Consider the following 19,337-nt stretch of genomic DNA (forward strand, 5'->3'; position numbering starts at 1 on the left):
CTTCATTCATTCCCCCAGTATGGTCCCTTTAGGCTTATCTGCTACCCTTGTGGTTGACCTTGTAGACTAGCTCATTCTGCCCCAATGAGTTGAAGCTGCTTGGATTACAGGAGTGGGGAGATGGGCTTATTTTTAGTTGGGGTGTTTCCTTTTGCCCCAGCCAGAGGGCATGAAAGTGGCTTTGAACCTTCAGAGGCCTGGAGAATGGCTCCTCTGTTGGCTTCTTTAAACATTGTTGTGTGGGTGGATGCTGGAGGTGTCTGCTGGGCAGGGCAAAATTAATTAATGTGGAATTGCCTGTGTCTCCTGCAGTTTTCTCCCCAGCTTCCTGTGTCTATTCAGCCTGATAGGTCTGTGGAGTTTGTTTGCAGGGTGGTTCCTACAGCCAGATGGTCACTCTGCAGCTCGCAGAGATCCAGGTGGGAGAGGCCACTGTGGGTCTTTGGCTTAATTTGATTTCTGGGCCTCGTGCTTAGTTTAGTTAAAACTTGGTGTTAGACAGGCCTTTGAGGTCAGTTTGCTTATTTCCAAATCCTGTTCCTTCTGCATCCCTGGGCTGGATCAACACTCAGTCCTGGGTGGGGTGGGGTGACATGGAAGGGGGTGCCCTCTTCACTGAGCACAAATCCAGCAGGAGCTGAATGTGTCTGCCACCTCCAGCTCTGGGACATAGGGCCTGAGCTGGTTTCTTTTCCAATCACTGAAAGGGCTTTTCTAATGCTTGAGTATCTGTCTAGGGCAGAGAAATCATAACAGGAACCATCTTCTTATTGTGTGTACGGTGCCTAGTTCGGTGGGGCCCCGATCCCTAAATGGGACCTGTACGCTATATTGCAGTATAATAATAGGGCCTTGACAAGGCCTCATGATTGCAGTGATATGAAGCAGGCCAAAGGTGCTCGTTAGGAGCCGGGAACTATAAAGATCTTGCCCAACAATGACAAAGGAACAGTGAGTGACCAAGGTTTCATTGAAGTGAGAGTGCTCAGCCCTTGGGCTGGGGAGAATTTCACTCCCCCTTTGCCTGTTCTCAGTTTGAAGGCGTCGTAGCCCTGCTGAAAAAAATGCTGCATGACTGATTCCTTAGATTCCAAAGTCACAAGGGACCACTGTGACCATTTAGTGTGATCACCTGTATAAAACAGGCCATAGAACTTCCCCACAGTAATTCCTTTTTAATACAGCATATCTGAGGGAGCGTGGGAGGGAAGTTGTTACAGTTGGTATGCGCATGTTCAGTCGTTTGCTCCTTCACTGACTCCATTACTTCCTTAGCAATAGGAGCACCAGGGCGTGAGACTGGTTTTGAGAGACTCTTGAGTTGTCAGGCCAAAAATGGCAGAGTCTGGTGATGTGCTTTAATTCCTGGGTGTGGCTTTCCCTGCTGCCTCTGTGAGCAAGCAGTGAAACAAAATGTGCTCTCTGAAGACTCCTTGTAAAGTTCACTTTATGACTTACGCAGGAGAACAGATGACAGGTGCTTGCTATGGCACTGTGTTATTGTAGGGTCCCAGTTTAGCAGATCAGTTGCTTTACAATCCCTGCTTCCCAAAAACCTCAAACGAAGGCAACTGCGTGATGAAGTTCTCAGCAGCACATTGGCACCAGAGGATGGAGACACTTGAGGACAGTCGAGGTACAGTATGTTGCCTCCTGAGAGGGAAGCCTCGAGGGAGCTGGAGTGCAGTTGAGCCTGTAAGCTCCTTGTGCTATGAAATTGGAATGCCGAAGAAGATATTGCTCGTGGGGGCTTGGGAAAGGAGTTTGAAGGGACGTGACAATCTCATCTCGTGCTCCTAGAGCCCTTCTCACCCCAGCATGCCTTACAGACTTAGTGCATGTGCATCTCCCAGCCATAAAATGTAGTTCAGTTGAAGGTTGCCTCAGTTATTTCAGTGGAAGACCCTTCAGAGAGAATGTTGCTCTTTCAAGGAATACAAATGTTACCTGAAAATGCAGTCAGTCAACAAAACTTCCTTATCTCTGTCCCGGTCCCTTCCATCCCATATACCCATCATGCGCCTGCTGATTCACATGAGGCGAAGACATGTTGATGGAGTTTTTTCATTGACTCTGGGAAGCCTCTGGTTTATGACTGCAGACTTCTCAAATCCCCTAAGCCTATCTGATGCACACAGTTTGCCCATGGAGCAGAGGGCCTCTGTATCTGACACACAAGTGTGGTCGCTGGCATGCAAGCGCCCTGATTTGGGATCCAGCCTTTCAGAGGATGATGTCTTCTGGTAAAAAGATGTCACAGCCTGTTTCTTTTTGGCAACAGCATTTGGACCTTGCAGAAGAAACTGAGGAGGATTTATCTGTAGTGATAAGGGCTGCAATATTTTGGTATAAATGCACAATTACTCTAGTTATTCAGCACCATTCACCTGCATGGGTGGTTGAGAGACAAGACCTGGTTCCTACCCTAAAGAGCCTATGCTATAGATGTGGAGAGCTAAATCACGTCAGTTTTTTTTAGTCACTGAAGCATGTGGTGGTGGTGGTGGTGTTGAAGGCCAGGATCATCTCCTGGTTTTCAGTTGTTCTATGAGTTTTCATACTGGGGCAGAGTTAATGTTATGTGGAGGATCTAAGCTGTGCACCTTACTTTCCTAATGTTTGGGGTTTTGTAACGTAAGGTTGTGCTCAACATTGAGTTCTAGCCTTTCTGATGTTTGAGAAATGCCACTGTTCTGTGATAGGTTTTTCCTTAAACTAAACTAAGCTTTTTGCTTATAAATTTCCTTACATTAAAAAAACCCCCTCTGATCTCTCTGTTCTGAAGTTTTTCCTGATCTTCAGCCTGCAACTGCCATTGCTGGATTGAATCTCCTAGCTCCCTGCCTTACTCTGAGGAATTCCTTTCCATCCTTGGAATATACATGCCTCAGATGCTTTGTGATCACATTATTGCCCCCTCTTCCATTCTCAACCTCTTCCCCACCCCTCAAACTATGCGGATTTGGGTTTTCTGATCTCTTCTCCATAAGTGAGTCCCCGGGTGCTCTTGATAATTTCAGTGGCTTTGCTCTGAACTTCCTTCAGTTTGTCATTATCTTTCTGATAATGAGGCTTCAGAAGTGAACACAATTCTGGATGGGGTCATCCCAAAGATGCTCTGGAGGGAGTCTATCCCCTTTGTGCCTAAGAATATCCCTGCATACGCAACTCAAAACTGCATATCCAGAGACAGCTACTCTCGCCCCCAGGCTTCTCGAATGTTTCCAGGTTTCTACTTCTGGGTTTCTCCTTCCCGCTGAATATCTCTCTCTCTCTCTCTTTTGCCAGATGCATTAGCTTTCCTGCGCATCCCCGGTAGCCAGTGGGCTCTATCTAGGAGAGCCCTGGGCAGGACTGATTCCCATAGCTCCCCCATAGCCAGCACTGCTGTGTCAGCAGGAGGTGCTGCAGGGAAATGAGAGAGGCTAAGACTCCAGCAGCTGCATTTGAGGCTACCTGAAAGTGGCTCTGGAGCCCAGGGGCTCCATCGGGGACACAGGCCAGCAGTTTCCAAGTATGTGTTTGATTTCAGCTGCCTCCTCTCCCCCTGCCCCATTCCTGCTACCTTCCCCTCACCCCCATGCATCCTGCTGTAATATATGAAATCCCCTGTGCTTGTGAGCCTGGGATTTGGTCTCTCTGGAGGACAGTCTGCACTCCTTTCATCCATGTGGAGTGATGGGACCAAGATGAATCCCAGCCTCCCTGCCCCAAAGCTACTAGCCTGCAGGAAATTTCCAGCTTGGTCACCTCTGCCGGTGGAGGGGCTGGCAGCCTGGAGGGTGGTGTTGGGGAGGACCAGTTGGCTCTGCTGGAGGGAGAAGGCTGCAGGAGGGTAGGGGTCTGATGAGGGCCTGAGCTGGCTTCCTCGCCTCCTTCTCTATTCACAGGCTGCCTCTGCCCCTCCCCCACCGGCATGGGAGCAGATGTGCTGCTTGTGTCAGCCTCTTGTCTCCGCAGACAACTGTTTCCCGAATACCCAGCAAACCCAACCCCAGCTCCTGCGGCCCTCCCCCAGCCTGGCTCCATGTACAATCCGCCTCCATGTCACTGGAGGATGGAGCCTGAATCATCCGCCCACTCACCCTGCCTCCCTCAGACCCCTCCTCCTTCCCGCAGGTCCCTTTGTTGGAAAATGCACCACAGAGGAGTGAGGCAGTGTGAGGAACACTGCCCAGGGGCCAGGCCCTGTGTGCTGTTTGCGTGTGGCGTGCTGCTCTGCCCACGGCTGCTGCGCTCTGAGTGCCCATGGGTTGAGGCAATGTGTGCAGTTTGTGCGTGGCAGATTGCTGCAGAAGGCAATGCAATGTGCTGTCATAGCTCATGGAAAGCCACATGCAATCGGGAGGGGCATCTTTATTGAGGCCCAGGATATCTTCAGTCCTCTCACACCTGGGTCTGTGCTGCCATGTACTGACCACACAGCATGTAGGTCGCTCTTCGGGGATGATATGAAGGGATGATGGCCTGTGAAGAATACAGATCCTGTCTGGAGCAGTTTCCCAGCCCTGTTGACTGCTGGGCTCTGTAATCTCTGTGGGTCGCAGAGCCATTGCAGTCTGCTCTGTGGCATGTGGCCTGTGCCACGCTCCGTTGGGCAGGGTGAGGGCTGCCCAATAATAGCTAGGAGTTCTCATTGGATGGGAGAGGATATCATTTCTCAGCGTGCACCAGAGCTACCCAAACCTAGTGGGTCTGTTAAACCCTTGCAGTGTGAGGCCAGCCTGCCTTGTGCACAGCAAACCAGGGGTACTTCTCCGGGGATCAGCCTTGTCCTGGCAGCCTGCTGGGCTCCACAGGACTGCCATGGCTGCCACTAGGTAGAAGGGTCCTTAGAGAGCCAAGAGTGAAAAGCCCCTTTCAGTCTCATCCGGTGCTTTGGGAACCCTGGGGTATGACCCCCACCAGCTGAGGATTCTTTCCCAGGAGGTATGTGGCCCTTTTCTTCTCCATGGCTTCCTCCAGGGTTGTCCTGTGCAACCTATTGAGAACAGGTATTATGCACAGCTATCGGGGGGGCTGCCCAGCTCAAGTGTGACTGACCTGGGGTAGCATGAGGTGTAGCGGGGAGGAGGACCTTAGCTCAGGATTGGGAGGCATCAGCAGATCTATAGAGTGGAGAGCCTAGGACTAGAATAGCATGGGGAGCTGTGCAGACAGGATTGACAGGCGTCGGCAGAACTGGGCGGGGGGGGGGGGGGGGGCGGCGGAGGAAGATGGTCTTGTTCAGTTTCTGATGAGCTCATTGCTATCAAGCTTTCCTCTGGGGATTTTAAATATGTATTTCATTGCACACTGGAATCCTGGTGGTAAATATATGATAAATAATGCAACATGCATTATTAGAGGGAGGTTAGAGGGGTAGATTGGGAGGAGCTTGTCCATGTACTATGGGGAAGAAATCTGCTCCCAGCACCAGTGTGAATCCTGAAAGGCCTGTTTCCTTCCTGGAGCAACTGTGTTCCTTCTGTTTTTCTGTGGGGACATGGGAAGCAGATCCCTTGTGGGACATGCCATTTGAAATTGTGGGGTCTCCCCTATCACCACTTCCTGCCCCCCAAAGCCAGCACAGTTTGTGGGGCTATTCAGTTCCTTCCTGGCTGTTGGTCACTTTGTCCCTGCCCGTGGGTAGCACTGCCCCCTTTGCCTGCACTTGGGGCTCTGTGCTGCTAAGGAAACTGCAGACAGTACTGGAAACTGGCTCTGCCTGGAGCTCTCTCTAGGAACTGGATGGAGTCCAGGCTGCCCGTGTCAGTCTGAGTTGATGTTAGTGCTGCCAGGCAAAGAGGGAGTGTTGGGGGAGCCTTCCAGCAAGTGAGACGGACTGGTCTGGGTGCTGAAAGAGACTGGTGTCTCCTCAGCAATGTGCCAGCATTTGACACTTGCTCTATGGAGCAGAGCCATGCTGATAGCGTCAGTGGAAGACTACAGGAAGGAACATTAGGCTGGCAGAGTTTTAGTTCTGGGTTTGCTGCTGCCTTGCTGTGACCTTGGGGTGGCTATATCTTAGAGGAGGAAGGATTAATCTGCTCTAAATTGCTAAGTGTTCTTGCCCTCCTGGTCTGTGGATGTACCTTTCCTTGTACCCAAGGGATATTGCCTTCTGGGCTGTTGTGGGATTGAGGTGCTGCATCTCTTCTCTTCCTCCCACCCCATCCCAGCCCCTTAGGAGCCACTGTTTCTCTGCCTTGGGAAGAGTTCATGACAATTGTGTGTTGACAGCCAGTGGTGATCTTGAAATCCATTTGGTTTCATTTGGTGACTCCCTCAAATGGCACTGACTGGAGCAGTTCATATTGCTGCCAGGGTGGGGCAAAGCCTGTTCCCTGGATTTTGGCACATAGCATTGTCCATTTGCCTTTGGTTGATGCTTTAAGAGTGTAAATGCAGTTTGCTGCCCTAATTTCAGCAGCTATCTGAGTACCTATGCTCCCATATCCCAACGTGCTCGGCCTTGATCTGAGTGGCCAGGTTGCATTGCATGCTGGGCTGATGGGTCACAGTCCAGGGAAGACAGCTGCATCCAGTTTTATTTTCTGTAAGTTAGGGGAAGCCCTTGGATGTCTAGGATTGGGCTGATGTGGCCCTTGTTTTGGGCCTTCCTGCTTCGCTGTAATAGTTACTTCCAGAGTGGAGTGATTTAAATCACCAATCTGAGTCATGATGTAAATAACCAAGCTGGAAACCCTGATTCAAATTTAATCCTGTTTTGCATTTGTACTTTTTAGTTCTTTTACTAAAGAAAGGTTCATTCTCATTGGTTGGTAGCTATTAAAACATGTTGATTTGCAATGAAATATAGCCTTTTTACTAAATTATATATATGTATAATATCTATACACACATGCACATATGCATTTATTTAAGCAATTATATAACTTAATATTCAGAATCTAAATTTTTACATTTTTTCTGATGTTAGAAAATGCTAAATGATACATTTCTTATTTACTAGATTAACTTTTTGTATGTGATTTTGTGTCAAGCTACATTTGGATGGAGATTGGAATGCAATTAAAAATGCTCAAAAACAGCATTTTAAAATTGTTTTTATTAGCTGAATAAAATCACCTTAAATGTGCTGGATATATAAAGAAAAAAAATAAGGTTATCAAAATATGTTTTGCATTTAGAACTGATTTGTTAAATGAAGGCAATATTAACTGTAGTTAACAAAGTGGCGGATAGTTTCTGGTCACTGTAAGCCAAACTTTCAAAGGTGTTTGCAGATAGGTGCTGTTTTATTTCATCTAAATTAATATATAGGCCAAAGGTGTTGTCATAACCAGTCACTGTCCAACAATTAACAGTGTTAACCAAGGTCTGGGGTTTGAAATACAGAGACCTCAGCCTCAGAGACGATGGGGAACACACCAGTACAACTTCTTTTAACTTTTTATTAATGAAATGGAAAAGAAGGGAAAGCAGTTAAAGCATCTGAAATGTAAAGTATTAAGTAAGGCTTTCATTGTAACAACATTTCCTGCTCCCTTTCCCTTCAGTGGGATTTTGAAATCAATGAGAGTTGAATCACTGGGAATTAGGCACCTACCCTGCTTAGGTGCTTTTGAAAATCCACCTAGGTACCCCTCTGCATATTTAGGTCCCAAATTACCTTTGAAACTCTGCCCTTGTTTCCCTCAGGATTTTAGTCATAGAGTGGAAGAGGAAAACAAGCTTTCCTGCATTTTCAACTCCTAATCAGTTTGTCAACTTTGATGAACCAAGCCAAATGAAGCAAATATTCCTCACACCTGCTAGCAAAACTGAAATCAACAATAATGGCTTTTCTGTACAACAGAAATGGGAAGTACTTACATTTGGAAAAATGAAGATAGCCACATTGGCTCCATTGCAAATACCGTAAATGATACGGATACTTAATTCATGGCATGTACATGGATTGTGACATCTTTTAAAAAGCTTGATTGGACCTCAGAAGATACAGACTCAGAGGAAAACATCTTTATCTTATTCAAAACCCAGCACCCTTTACCTCTTCAGAATTTGAGGATGGCTTCTTGCAGCATATTATATTTTAATGATTTCCATTGATCATGGTGGTGGTAGGCCTTCACGTAGCTGATCATAATTTCAAATTTAATTTTAAAAGGGTTTTTTTTAAGTGCATTTAATTTAAATTTAAAAAAATCCAATTTTCATATGATTTTACGTAGTGATTTTTATGCACCCTGGTTAATTCCCTCCATTGGTTTCTCTCCAGGCATCCCCCTACTCGGCTTCTCTGGGCTCGGTTGAGATAGCTGAGCAGAGTAGGGTACTGAGCAGCTGGAGTCCATACTGCCTCCAGCATTTTCCCCATCCCATCAACCCTGCGACTGGCCATTTCTCTGAACTTGCAGTGGGGCCTTCTGCTGCTAGCACCATGGGGATCAGAAATGACACTGCAACCCAGCGTGGGTGCCTCTGTGAACAGCAGAAGTTCCTTGTCCCTTCTCATCTCCTTACTGATGTCGGATCTGATGGCTCAACCCAAAAGCTGCCTTCTGTGACCCTTAGCCATAGGCTTTGAGCCTTGTTGCTAACCTGTCCCATCTCTTTTGTCCACAGGGTCGTGAAGGAAGAAATCTCGGATGATAATGCCAAGCTTCCCTGTTTCAATGGCCGGGTGGTGTCCTGGGTAAGCAGGCCTCTTGGCTGGATGTCTGTCTCTCTCTACATCAGACTACACAACCAGCTGTGAAAATCACCATTCCCATGGTACATTGCCAGGTAGAGCAGTGGGACAGCTGTGCTTTGTACTGAAGAGGCACTAACTGTAGTAGGAGCTGAAGCCATGCTGAGCTCCGGAGTGTCTGGGCTGAGGGTACCACTTCCCATCCTAGTCCTGAGCCCTAGAGCAAATCTGTCCTGGGTCCTCCACACCTGCTAGGAATCAGTCCTGGGGATACAATAGTTAAGAACGTGTCTCAAGCCTTTTTGTAACTGTTTCCTAGTGTAGCCGCTGCTTGGAGCGCTGCTCTTGACCTGCCTAGGGTAACCAGTGTGCCCTGACAGCGGGGTCAGCTTTCCAAGTTCAGATGACTGTAGCAAAGGGTTTTAAGTGCTGGAGAAGAGGACTGGATTTGACTGTTGTGAAGACTGAAGGTACTGTCTGGGCAGCCACAGGCAACCTTCTCCCTCCATCCCACACCAGGCACGTGTTCTCCCCCTTGCCCTGGAGGGGACCCCATTTTGGGACACGAGGAGAGTTCAGTCTCCATGGCCCACTGAGCCCTTGGCCTCTCTGCTGAGGCTACAGATGATGCTAGTTGGGATGTGGGCATCTGCCTACTAGGAACTAAACTGACATCCAACAGCTCATTTCCCAGGGGCTACCGAACGGTCCCCAAATGGAAGCCACCATCAGGCACTGGCGACCTGGGCCTGATGAGAGCTGATCCCTCCCAGTGCAGATAAATTACACACAGTCCCTGCCTCAAGGAGCTTACCATCTACGGTCAGACAAGGGGTAACAAAACGGCAGTGGTGGTGGTGGTAGGACAGTTGGGGAAGAAGGATGGGGAGCAGTAAGGTTAGAGAAATATGAGACCAACCGGCTGGGTGTCCAGGGCATGCTACACACATTATCCCTGCCATGAGTATGTCTGAAAAAGACACCCATGTCACTGGGGTTGAATCCTTTGTTAGTGAGTGCAGGGAATGGAGGCCTCTCTGCCGGCTCAGACACAAACAGTTGGCCTTTTTTAAGTTGTTGCCGAACAGTTTGCAGTTCTCCCTCTAGTGGCTTGCTAGGAGCCTGCACTGTGCAGAGCGTGTCCAATTCCCATCCCTCTCCAAAAAGAAAAGGAGTACTTGTGGCACCTTAGAGACTAACAAATTTATTAGAGCATAAGCTTTCGTGAGCTACAGCTCACTTCCACCAAATGCATCCGATGAAGTGAGCTGTAGCTCACGAAAGCTTATGCTCTAATAAATTTGTTAGTCTCTAAGGTGCCACAAGTACTGCTTTTCTTTTTGCGAATACAGACTAACACAGCTGCTACTCTGAAACCTGTCATCCCTCTCCAGTATTTATTGCAGTTGCATCTGTCTGCTCTGCTCTTCCCCTTCCCAGTTGCCTTTGTTCTTATGTGTTTGGTCAGTGGAGCCTGCAGGCTACGAGCCCTCTGCTCCCCAACTCCGTTTCTTTGCCATACTTCTAAATGTGGTTTGTATGCATGCACAGCAGCTGGCTTCCCCTCTTGCACCCTGACGGATTCAGGGCCTGTGGCTGAGCAGAGTCATGTCATATGGGTATAACACAGTTTGGTCCGATCTACCTACACAGAACCAGTCTGTGTTCTTGGTACCCCAGGCAAGTTAGCAACTGATACTGCTGTAGATGGGGCCTGAATTAATTAGACTCCTTGTAGGGCAGTCAGACATCTGGAGTTAGCAGTGGCTTTCAGCCCTTGTGTGTTGTGGACAGTAGCACTTGGCTCCCTCTGGGCGCAGCTGACATTCCGACACCCCCCTTCCCCCCCAAGATTCCCCATCGGTTGGTGGCTTTGGGAGCTGTGTGGTCTGTTCTGCTGCTGCCAGACAGGCTGGAGTGAGGCTATTTCAGGAATCTAGTGCTAATTTTAGCAGGGGGGATTGAGTCTGAAGCCTTCACAGCAGCTAAAGAGGCAGGGAAACTGCATGAGTGTTACTAAGCAGTGACATCCGATGAATGCATCCGATGAAGTGAGCTGTAGCTCACGAAAGCTTATGCTCTAATAAATTTGTTAGTCTCTAAGGTGCCACAAGTACTCCTTTTCTTTTTGCGAATACAGACTAACACGGCTGCTACTCTGAAACCTAAGCAGTGACAGACCCTTGCCCAACAGGGGAGGGGGAGTTCCAGCCCGGTGCTGTTAGATTACTGCCTGGATCCAGCCCCCTGTCTATCTGTAGTTATTTCCCTGTCCCCATTCCCACAGTGTCTAAATGGAGAGGGCCATGGGTGCACTTTTCAGAACCTGTCCTCTGATGCTTCTCTTGTGTGGGCAATTTAATCCTGAGCCCACCACAACATAATCAATCCTGCTTTCCTGGGCCTCCCAGCCTCTCACCCCACCTTCTTTTGCAACAAGGTTTCTGTTTGCCTGGGGGCTCATTGGAGCCAGGACTTTGTTCACTTCTCTGAATATCTGCAGTGCCCTCTGCTGACCAAAAGCAGAGCTGCAGGTGGATTTTCCCAGCTGCATCAGGGGAGAGGTTATGAAGGTATCGGAGACAGCAAAGTCCAGTTAATTGCCAGACAAATCCCTCCTCTTCCACCCCGGTGATCTTTCCAGCACTGCAGTGGACTATTCCCTGTTTGTCCTATGATCAGGCCCTGTCCCCTCCCTTGGCTAGTGACAGGTAGAAGAACTGGGACACAGGTAGTCCAAGCAAGTAAGATCAGGGGCTGCCCTTGCTAGGCCTGGTACCTCTCGCCTCCAGCTCTCTTGTCGTTCTTGCTCAGCCTGTCTCCAGACTTGCACCAGCTCCTGTTCTAGGGCCAGCACTGCACTGGACCAAGACTGAGGGACAGTGTCAGAATCCTCTCCTTGGGCCTGGAGACAACTCGCTGCCGATCTCCTTGCTCTCCAGTGCAGGGAACATGCCATGTAGGAAACATATTTGGGGCAGCCAAGCCCAGCAATGAAAGGGGAAACAATGGAAGGGTATTTATTTACTGTTTGTATTACTGTAGCGCCTAGGATCCGTGGTCATGGACCAGGGTGCTAGGTGCTGTACAAACACAGAACAGACAGTCCCTCCCCTGAAGATCGTGCAGTCTAAACAGAGCAGACAGAGGAAGGGGTAGAACACACAATCAGAGTGAACAGTATGATGGCAGCAAACGGCATGTTAGTTCTATGATTTGATTTTTCTTTTCTTAGTTGGTTTAGTTTGGGGGGGATCAGTTAAAGGGAAGAGAGAAGGGACATTGAAGGGATGGGGAAGGAGAGAGACAGAGAAGGGGACAAGAGGGTAAGAGGAATGATGCTGAGGTGAAGACTGAGGAATGGGGAAGGTTGGAGCAAACAGCCAGTCATCAAAGGCCGAGAAAGTCCAGTGAAAACTGTAGATGGTTCTCCAAGGAAACAATGGTCCCTGCTTTGGCTGCTTGTGCCCCTCCCATCTGGCTCCTCTTTGTAGCTTTCTCCCTAGCCCACGTGGCCTTGGTTTCTCCGTCTCAGAAGCTATTGATCAGCCCTCATAGGAAAGTGACTTCTGATCACCACTGTCCTAGGCTGCATTTGATTGAGTGACCTAGGTCCCCACCTCTCCTACGGACAAAGTTTGGGAATCCTGCTTAAATGTGGTGCCAGCTAAACCACTTTCAAACACAGCTTGGCAGCAGTGTGGAGGGATATATCCAGTTAGAAACTGCCTCAGCTGGAGCCATCTACAAACAGTTCCATAACGTGTCTGGTGCATTCTGTCCTTTCCCCAACCCTCCTGAGTCAGCCAGTTCTCCCTGTCTGGGGGTAAGCTGGCATTGATGCTATGGTGGTGATAGGCACTGAACCCTATTCTCTGAGCCGGGGCTCAGGCGGTGGATGGTTGTTTACAACAGTACCCAGAGGCCCCAGTCCAGATTGGGGCCTCATTGTGCTTGGTGCTGTTCCAAACCATATACAATCTAGGTTACTTCATGACCAGTATAACACAATGTTTTTCAGTGCACAAAACCCTGAGGCTTAGTTTCTGCTCTGAGCAAGGCACTGAGCCCCTCACAGGGCAGCTTACAGGCCGTGCCCACGCCCCTTGGTGTGACTGAGGTTGTGGGTTTGCAGAATACTTGGAATGGTCAGGATGGAAAGCACATTGGGGTCTGCCCCAGGGTTGGGCACAGCCCAGACCTCCTCCTCCACCAGCTTCTAGGGGCTGGAGATATGGAAGCCCCAGTTGGTCCTAGGGTCAGTGCGGTTGTAAATGTACCTCATGCTGAGGCTCCCACCCTGTTCCTGAGCTGCTTCGTTCCCTTTCTCTCCTTTCTCCAGCTGGTGTCTGCGGAGGGGTCACACTCAGATGGGGGGTCTGTCTGTGCCGATAACCAGCCGGAGCTGCCGCCCTCCATGGAGCGTACTGGGGGCATTGGGGACTCCAGGCCTCCCTCCTTCCAGTAAGTCACGTGGAGACGCATCTCAGTGGGCTTCCCGAGGACAGGCTGTCAAGTGAGCTCTGAGTTGGGAGTGGCCACGTGATCCCATTGGTCACAAACCAAGATGGGGAGAGTGATGGAAGGGCAGGGGCTAACCAGCATGGTAGGGACACAAGCTGGCAGAAGTGGGGCTGGGAGTGGAGTGCTAGGACAGGGTCCCTTGGGTGGTGGAGCTGGGAATGGAGTAACAAGCACTGGGAATGGAGTAATTAACACTAGGACTGGAGTTCTTTGATTGTTTGACAAGCAGGGCATGCTGCAAGCAGCAAGAGGACCCACACCTCCTGCTGATGTTGCTTTGATCTCCCATTGCTCATCACACATGACAGGTTTCCATCTCCCTTTTCTTTTAAAAATGGTACCAGCATATTTCACTGAGGGCTTGGCAGGGAGTGGGGAAATTGCTGACTGAACCGCTTTGCCTCTCAGCTCCATCCCAGTGTAGGACTCAGATAGCACCCCCACTCCCCAGTCCTGTGCTGGGGCTGTGTGCACCCCAAGCCCCACATGTCCCAATCCCACACTAGAAAGAGGGGGGTGGAAGCTGTCATCCAGTGGCCCCAGTATGCCCCTCAAAAGTGAGGGGTAACAGGAAATACGACTTGAGAAGTGCAGCGTAACTGGCGTATGTCAGAGCAGGGAATGCCAGGAGAAGGGGGGGGTCCCTTCATGTCCTTGGGGAACCACTGAGTTCTCTGTTGGTCGTGTCACCCCTCTGTAGCCCCAACACCGGGGGGAGTCGGGAGAACCTGGATAATGAGACGGAGACTGATTCAGTGGTTTCATCGCAGAGGGAGAGACCTCGCCGGAAAGACGGGCCTGAGCATGGTGAGCCCTGATGACCTGACGGGAGCCTCTGAGGGGCAGAGCTGGGGCGCAGGGAGGGAGCTGCTCTAGGCATGAAGAGCTGTGTCCACAGTGCCCTGTGGAGCTTGTGTGCTGGCTCCTGCTGAGCAATCAGGCAGCAGTGAGGGTAAATCCCCCAGCACGAGCAGGAGGATCCCAAGGGTGTGACAGCCTCGTACCACTACCGTGAGCTGGCCCCTGGATCCTAGTGTACCCACGTGTCACCCCAAAGTGTTGGACATGAATCTCTGGGGGGGGCAGGAGGGGCAGAATACCCATTGCCTCTAGATACCCAGGGAGCAGGGACTGTGTCTCACTGGGCAAGGCACCTCTCCACTGCTTCCCACCACCTACAGGCAGGACGTGTGTCTTCAGGGGACAGCGCTGCAGAAGGTCCAGGGCCCAAAGGCATCCGTGTTGGACTCTAACCCCTCCCAGTGAAAGGCTGAGACAGAGGAGAAAGTGGTTCCCAGCCTGGGCTGGCACTGCACTGCACTCTCACTGCCCGCAGTCTGGCATCTCTCACCCAGAGGGACTATCTCCGAGTAACCTTCCCTACTCTGTAGGGATTGTTGTGGCTTCCACCCTTGCTCCCAGTGGATCATGTTCCCCTCCCCCATTACCTAAAGAAGCAGGGAAGTTGTAACCCTGAAGGGAAATGGTCAAAGTATGGAGGGCAGCACAGTTCCCCCTCATGCCAAGATGGGATGTTTAATGAGCAGATTCCTCCTCTTGGAATTCCTTTTGAGCCCCAAGATTCCCCCCTGTGAAGCGCTGAGCCCATCAGGTGCTCCTACAGGAGGCCGGGACACAGCTCTGCTGCAGCGGGATCTCCCAGCAGTACTGACCCCCACTGTCTCCCCAGCACCCAGAGTGAATGGGACGGCAAAAGGAGACCGGCGCCGAGACCTAGGTGGGTACGAGAGCTCTTCCACTCTCATGAGCAGCGAATTGGAGACCACCAGCTTCTTCGACTCAGATGAGGATGACTCCACTAGCAGGTAGGAGAGCGTGAGGCCTTGGAGAACATGGGCACCTCTTTCACTCTTCATGCCAAGGAGATGCCAAATCAGGACACCTCAGCCCCATCCTTCAGGGCTCTTCCCTCAGCTAGAGGCCTCAATCCTGACCAGCAGCCCCCTCTGCTATTACAGTCTTCTGCTCCCCTCACTGCTTTGTTGCTGCCCCCAATCCTGGCCCGCAGTGTTCTCTCACCCTGCTCCTCCTTTGTGGCTGTCTTGCTGGCAGACCCGTCTTCTCTTGAGAGCTGATTGTCTCCTTTGCCGGCAGGTTTAGCAGCTCGACAGAGCAGAGCAGTGCCTCCCGCCTGATGAGAAGGCACAAGCGACGCCGGCGGAAACAGAAGGCCCCACGCATCGAGCGGGTACATCTCTTGGGAGGGCAATTGCAAAGCTGGGGCTGGACTTTCTGGTGCCTGTGGCATACCCCTCCCCACTCCCATGTAGGGGCTAGGCTTCACCCTGGCCCCCAGGAACTCAGTTGGGGGAATCTCCAGTCACTACAAACTGCGCCCAGGTGCTGAGAATCTGCTGGTGAAAGTACCACAAACCCTTCTGGGTCAGTGCTGCTGCTAGGACCAAAGACCTTTCTTGTCCCAGTCACAGTGGGAATGTGTGGGGTGCGGCCACCAGTCCGTTTGTGGAGCTTCCTGCATTGATCAGGGTGGGGTCAGAGGTGGGAGCATGGGGACAACACTACAGGGAATAGGAGGGGCAGTGGGGAGCATAGGAACAGTATACAGGGAGTGGGAGGGACAGGGGGCAGTGGAGAGCAGCGAGAACTGGCAGGGGCTGTGCTTGGACCAGGGAGCAGGGGGACGTCTCATTGTGCCTCACTGTGTTGCAGTCATCGTCCTTCAGCAGCATCACGGACTCAACTATGTCTCTGAACATCATCACAGTCACTCTAAACATGGGTGAGTGAGAGACTCTGTCTTTCTGTTTGGGCCCGAGGCCCTCTCGAGCTCCAGGAGTGAGATCAGGAGGTGCAGCGGGGGAGCAGGGAGATGGAGGAATGGGGAGGTAATGAAGGGAGAGGGTCCCCTGGGGAAACTGACTGGTCCTGAAGCATTAATCCCCTTAAAGATTTGCCAGTTTGCAAGAATGTGGTTGGGATCAGGGTGGTGCGGGGAGTGGTTTTTGGTCCTGGGATTTGGTCCAGGATGAGTGTCAGCCTCTTCTCTCCCCAACCTGAGCTCAGCTCCCTCTGTGTCCCATATACGAGGTTACCCCACTGTTGCTTCCCAGCTGCTTCCTGTCTGGGAGCCTGAGAGGCCAAGATGCACATGGGGAGGGTAAGGGGAGAACAAAAAACTCTGCCGTGGAGCCCAAAATGTGTCTGTGTCAAGGTGGGCAGTGTCTTTCCAGTGCTTGGCACACAGGGCCAGGTGCAGGAGGATGCTAGGCAGGAGCACGGCAGGGTAGCGGTTAACTCTGCTGTCATCCCGATGCTCCAGGTCTCAGGGGGAAGGAAGTGGGGAGCAGGCAGAGCGTTGGGAGGCTGAGGAGATCAGGACTGAGCTGGGTGGAGTTGGGAAGGTAGGAAGGAGCCAGGAAGCCACTTGATGGGGTGGGGGAGGGTGGTTGTGTGGCTGGGACTAGTGGAGGGGGATTGCCCAGGTGTGGGGCTCTAGAGCCAATGCAGTGAGGCTTTGCTGTCCCGTCCTGCTCTCACTATGCTCATTCTCCACCCATCCCTGCAGAGAAGTACAACTTCTTGGGCATCTCCATTGTGGGACAGAGCAACGAGCGGGGGGACGGTGGCATCTATATCGGTTCCATCATGAAGGGGGGCGCAGTAGCGGCCGATGGCAGGATCGAGCCGGGAGACATGCTCTTGCAGGTACTGCACGCCTTGCAGCCGGGGCTGGAACAGTGAGGGGTGAGGGGCAGACTGGAGCCCCTGCTCACCGACTGATGGGCCAAGTCGCAGAAGCTCCTCTCAGAAGGAGCCCAGCCTACAGCCATTTCTCTGGGATTCAACCTCTCTTTGCCTTGTTTGCAGGTGAACGATATCAACTTTGAGAACATGAGCAATGATGATGCTGTGCGCGTGCTGAGGGAGATCGTGCACAAGCCGGGGTAGGTGCTTTCCCCCACCTCACCCACCAGCCCTCCCGTTTGGGGCAGGTTGCCCCCAAACCTGCATCTCCTACTAGGCTATAGTCCCCTTTGCTCTGGTTCATCAGACACTGGTAATGCAGCCAGTCCTTGTGTCTAAGAGCAGCAACCCCTGCTGTCCTCAGCAGCCAGACCCCCACCCCTCTTATGCTGGGTCTGGGGAGGTGGCCCAGGGCCCTCAATCGCCCTCTCCTTATTAATATCGTTCTGACTCCTGGGTGTCATATGAATGACCTTGAAAGAGCCCAAAGCAAGAATTGGAGCTGGGAATGTCTCCATGGTCAGGTCATGAACCAAGTGTCCCAGCACTGGTCCCCTGTCCCGAGCCCCTCCTTTCTACCTAGGCTGGGTTTGCTGAATGCCCCTGCAGTTCCCACTGCCCTCCTTGTTACCAGCTGTGCCACCTGGTTGGGGGTGATCCCCAGCTGAGGGATCTGTGCTGGCAACCTGCCAGCAGCCCCAGGCAGGCCTGTACCTAAATCTCTGAGAGAGCAGGTCGTGGCCACTGACAGCCAGCACCTTAATGAGAGCAGCCTGGTTGCGTAGCATGCTGGCCTGTGCGCAGGTTGCAAAAATGGTTGTGTTTCTGTTGCAGGCCAATTACCCTGACTGTGGCCAAGTGCTGGGACCCCAGCCCCAGGGGCTGCTTCTCGTTACCCCGGAGTAAGTGGACTGCTGACTCGCCCTTAACGCTGTTGCCCAGCCCCTGTGAGCGCCTCGCTGCAAGCACCTGCTTGTTTGCTTTATTTCCTGTCTGTTTGCTGTGAAACTGAATATGGGGTCATTGAGGGTTGCACCCCCCTCCCTCCGCTGTGGTCTCAAGGCCTCGGTGCAGTGCAGACCTTTGAGGACTGCAGTCTCCCTCTCCTTGTGTCCCACAGCTAGGAGAGCTGAAGTCCTCCAGTGCCCACCCTCCTCCCACACATCATGCCTGGGACATACCTACTTAACCAGGGTGGGGAAGTCACCTGCTCGGAGCTCCAGAGGAAGGAGAAATGCCCCCAAGATTGCTGCCGCTGAGCCATAGGGGGACTCTCCCTCTATGCCCCTCTTGCTGACCCTCCCTCTCTTCTTTCTCTCCCAGTTGCTCCCCAGCGGATCTGGGCTGGGCCAGACTCTCCATGCTCCGATCCGGGTGAGTCCTGGCTGATCCTTGGGAAGGAAGGGGCTGCCCAGAGCACCCTCTAGAGGTGGGTTTCATGAGGGAATGATTCTCAGACAGCATCTGATCGTCTCTGCGTTCGCTCTAGGTGAGCCCATCCGACCAATCGACCCTGCAGCCTGGGTTTCCCACACGGCAGCGATGACTGGCACCTACCCGGCGTACGGTATGAGCCCATCCATGAGCACAATCACTTCCACCAGCTCCTCCATCACCAGCTCCATCCCAGAGACCGAACGTAAGTCCCTGTGCCTGTGTGCTCCCCCCACTGCACGGCTTCCAGTCACCTGCGCTGTGCCTGCCGGCACCCAAGCCTGACGGGAGCAATACATCTGCATGGGCAGAAACTAGAGGTCTGGGGTGGGGCTAGGGAAGGGGGATCCAGGGACCATGGGGAACTCCCTACCAGCAGGAGTGGGGACTGGAGGAACAGGTGCTCCCTCCAGGCAAGGACCAAGAGAGCCTGGCTGGGGTGGGAAGAATTCTGCAGGCAGGCACCTGGGGGTGGTGCTGGGGAAGGCTAAGAAAAGTCCTTTTGTCCAAAAGCCCAGGGCAAGTACAAGCTTTGGGTGGGCAAATTCACATCATTTTTCCTGCTTTCCAGACAAGAACAACAGAATAGGCTGAATGACATAGAAACTCAGGGTTGGAAGGAACTTTGAGGGGTCATTCCCCCCACGCTGAGGCAGGACCAAGTAAACTTAAACCGTCCCTGACGGGTGGTTGTCCAGCCTGGTTTTAAAAATCTCCAATGACAGGGATTCCAAAACCTCCCTTGGCAGCTTGTTCCAGTGTGTATCTGTTCAGATATTTAGAAAGGCGGTGGGAGGGGAGGTGACGTCAGCCACGCAAGGAATGCCTTGGGGAAAGTGAGCAGGGCCATGAAGAAATGCCTTGCTGGGCGTGCCTGAGGCTGCACCTCTGCTTGAATTAGTGCATTGATCAGAGGCCTGTGGTGGTTGGGAGGGAGAGAGCTTGGGCTGGGCCTTTCAGCTACGGGCAGGTAATTCAACAGTAGCTGTAACAGGGAGGTTTGCCCTGTAAGGGC

The 19,337-nt window shown here is 51.8% G+C and overlaps 1 protein-coding gene across 5 annotated transcripts in view; it reads left to right on the forward strand.

Annotated features, from left to right (window-relative positions):
- DVL3 (dishevelled segment polarity protein 3) overlaps nucleotides 1-19,337 on the forward strand; it is a 52,186-nt gene that overhangs the window by 26,973 nt on the left and 5,876 nt on the right. For 3 of the 5 annotated variants that reach the window (XM_043492460.1, XM_038417487.2, XM_038417483.2), the window contains exons 2-12: nucleotides 8,572-8,641; nucleotides 12,981-13,102; nucleotides 13,863-13,969; nucleotides 14,853-14,988; nucleotides 15,278-15,371; nucleotides 15,854-15,923; nucleotides 16,710-16,849; nucleotides 17,012-17,088; nucleotides 17,723-17,790; nucleotides 18,212-18,262; nucleotides 18,378-18,527. In XM_043492460.1, the coding sequence (XP_043348395.1) occupies nucleotides 13,056-13,102; nucleotides 13,863-13,969; nucleotides 14,853-14,988; nucleotides 15,278-15,371; nucleotides 15,854-15,923; nucleotides 16,710-16,849; nucleotides 17,012-17,088; nucleotides 17,723-17,790; nucleotides 18,212-18,262; nucleotides 18,378-18,527 (940 nt within the window). In that variant the 5' untranslated portion in view covers nucleotides 8,572-8,641; nucleotides 12,981-13,055. The remainder of the gene's footprint in view (nucleotides 1-8,571; nucleotides 8,642-12,980; nucleotides 13,103-13,862; nucleotides 13,970-14,852; nucleotides 14,989-15,277; nucleotides 15,372-15,853; nucleotides 15,924-16,709; nucleotides 16,850-17,011; nucleotides 17,089-17,722; nucleotides 17,791-18,211; nucleotides 18,263-18,377; nucleotides 18,528-19,337) is intronic. The other 2 variants (XM_038417484.2, XM_038417485.2) reach the window with 1 other exon arrangement.

This window comes from Dermochelys coriacea, chromosome 9, assembly GCF_009764565.3.
Source record: "Dermochelys coriacea isolate rDerCor1 chromosome 9, rDerCor1.pri.v4, whole genome shotgun sequence".
NCBI lineage: Eukaryota > Metazoa > Chordata > Testudines > Dermochelyidae > Dermochelys > Dermochelys coriacea.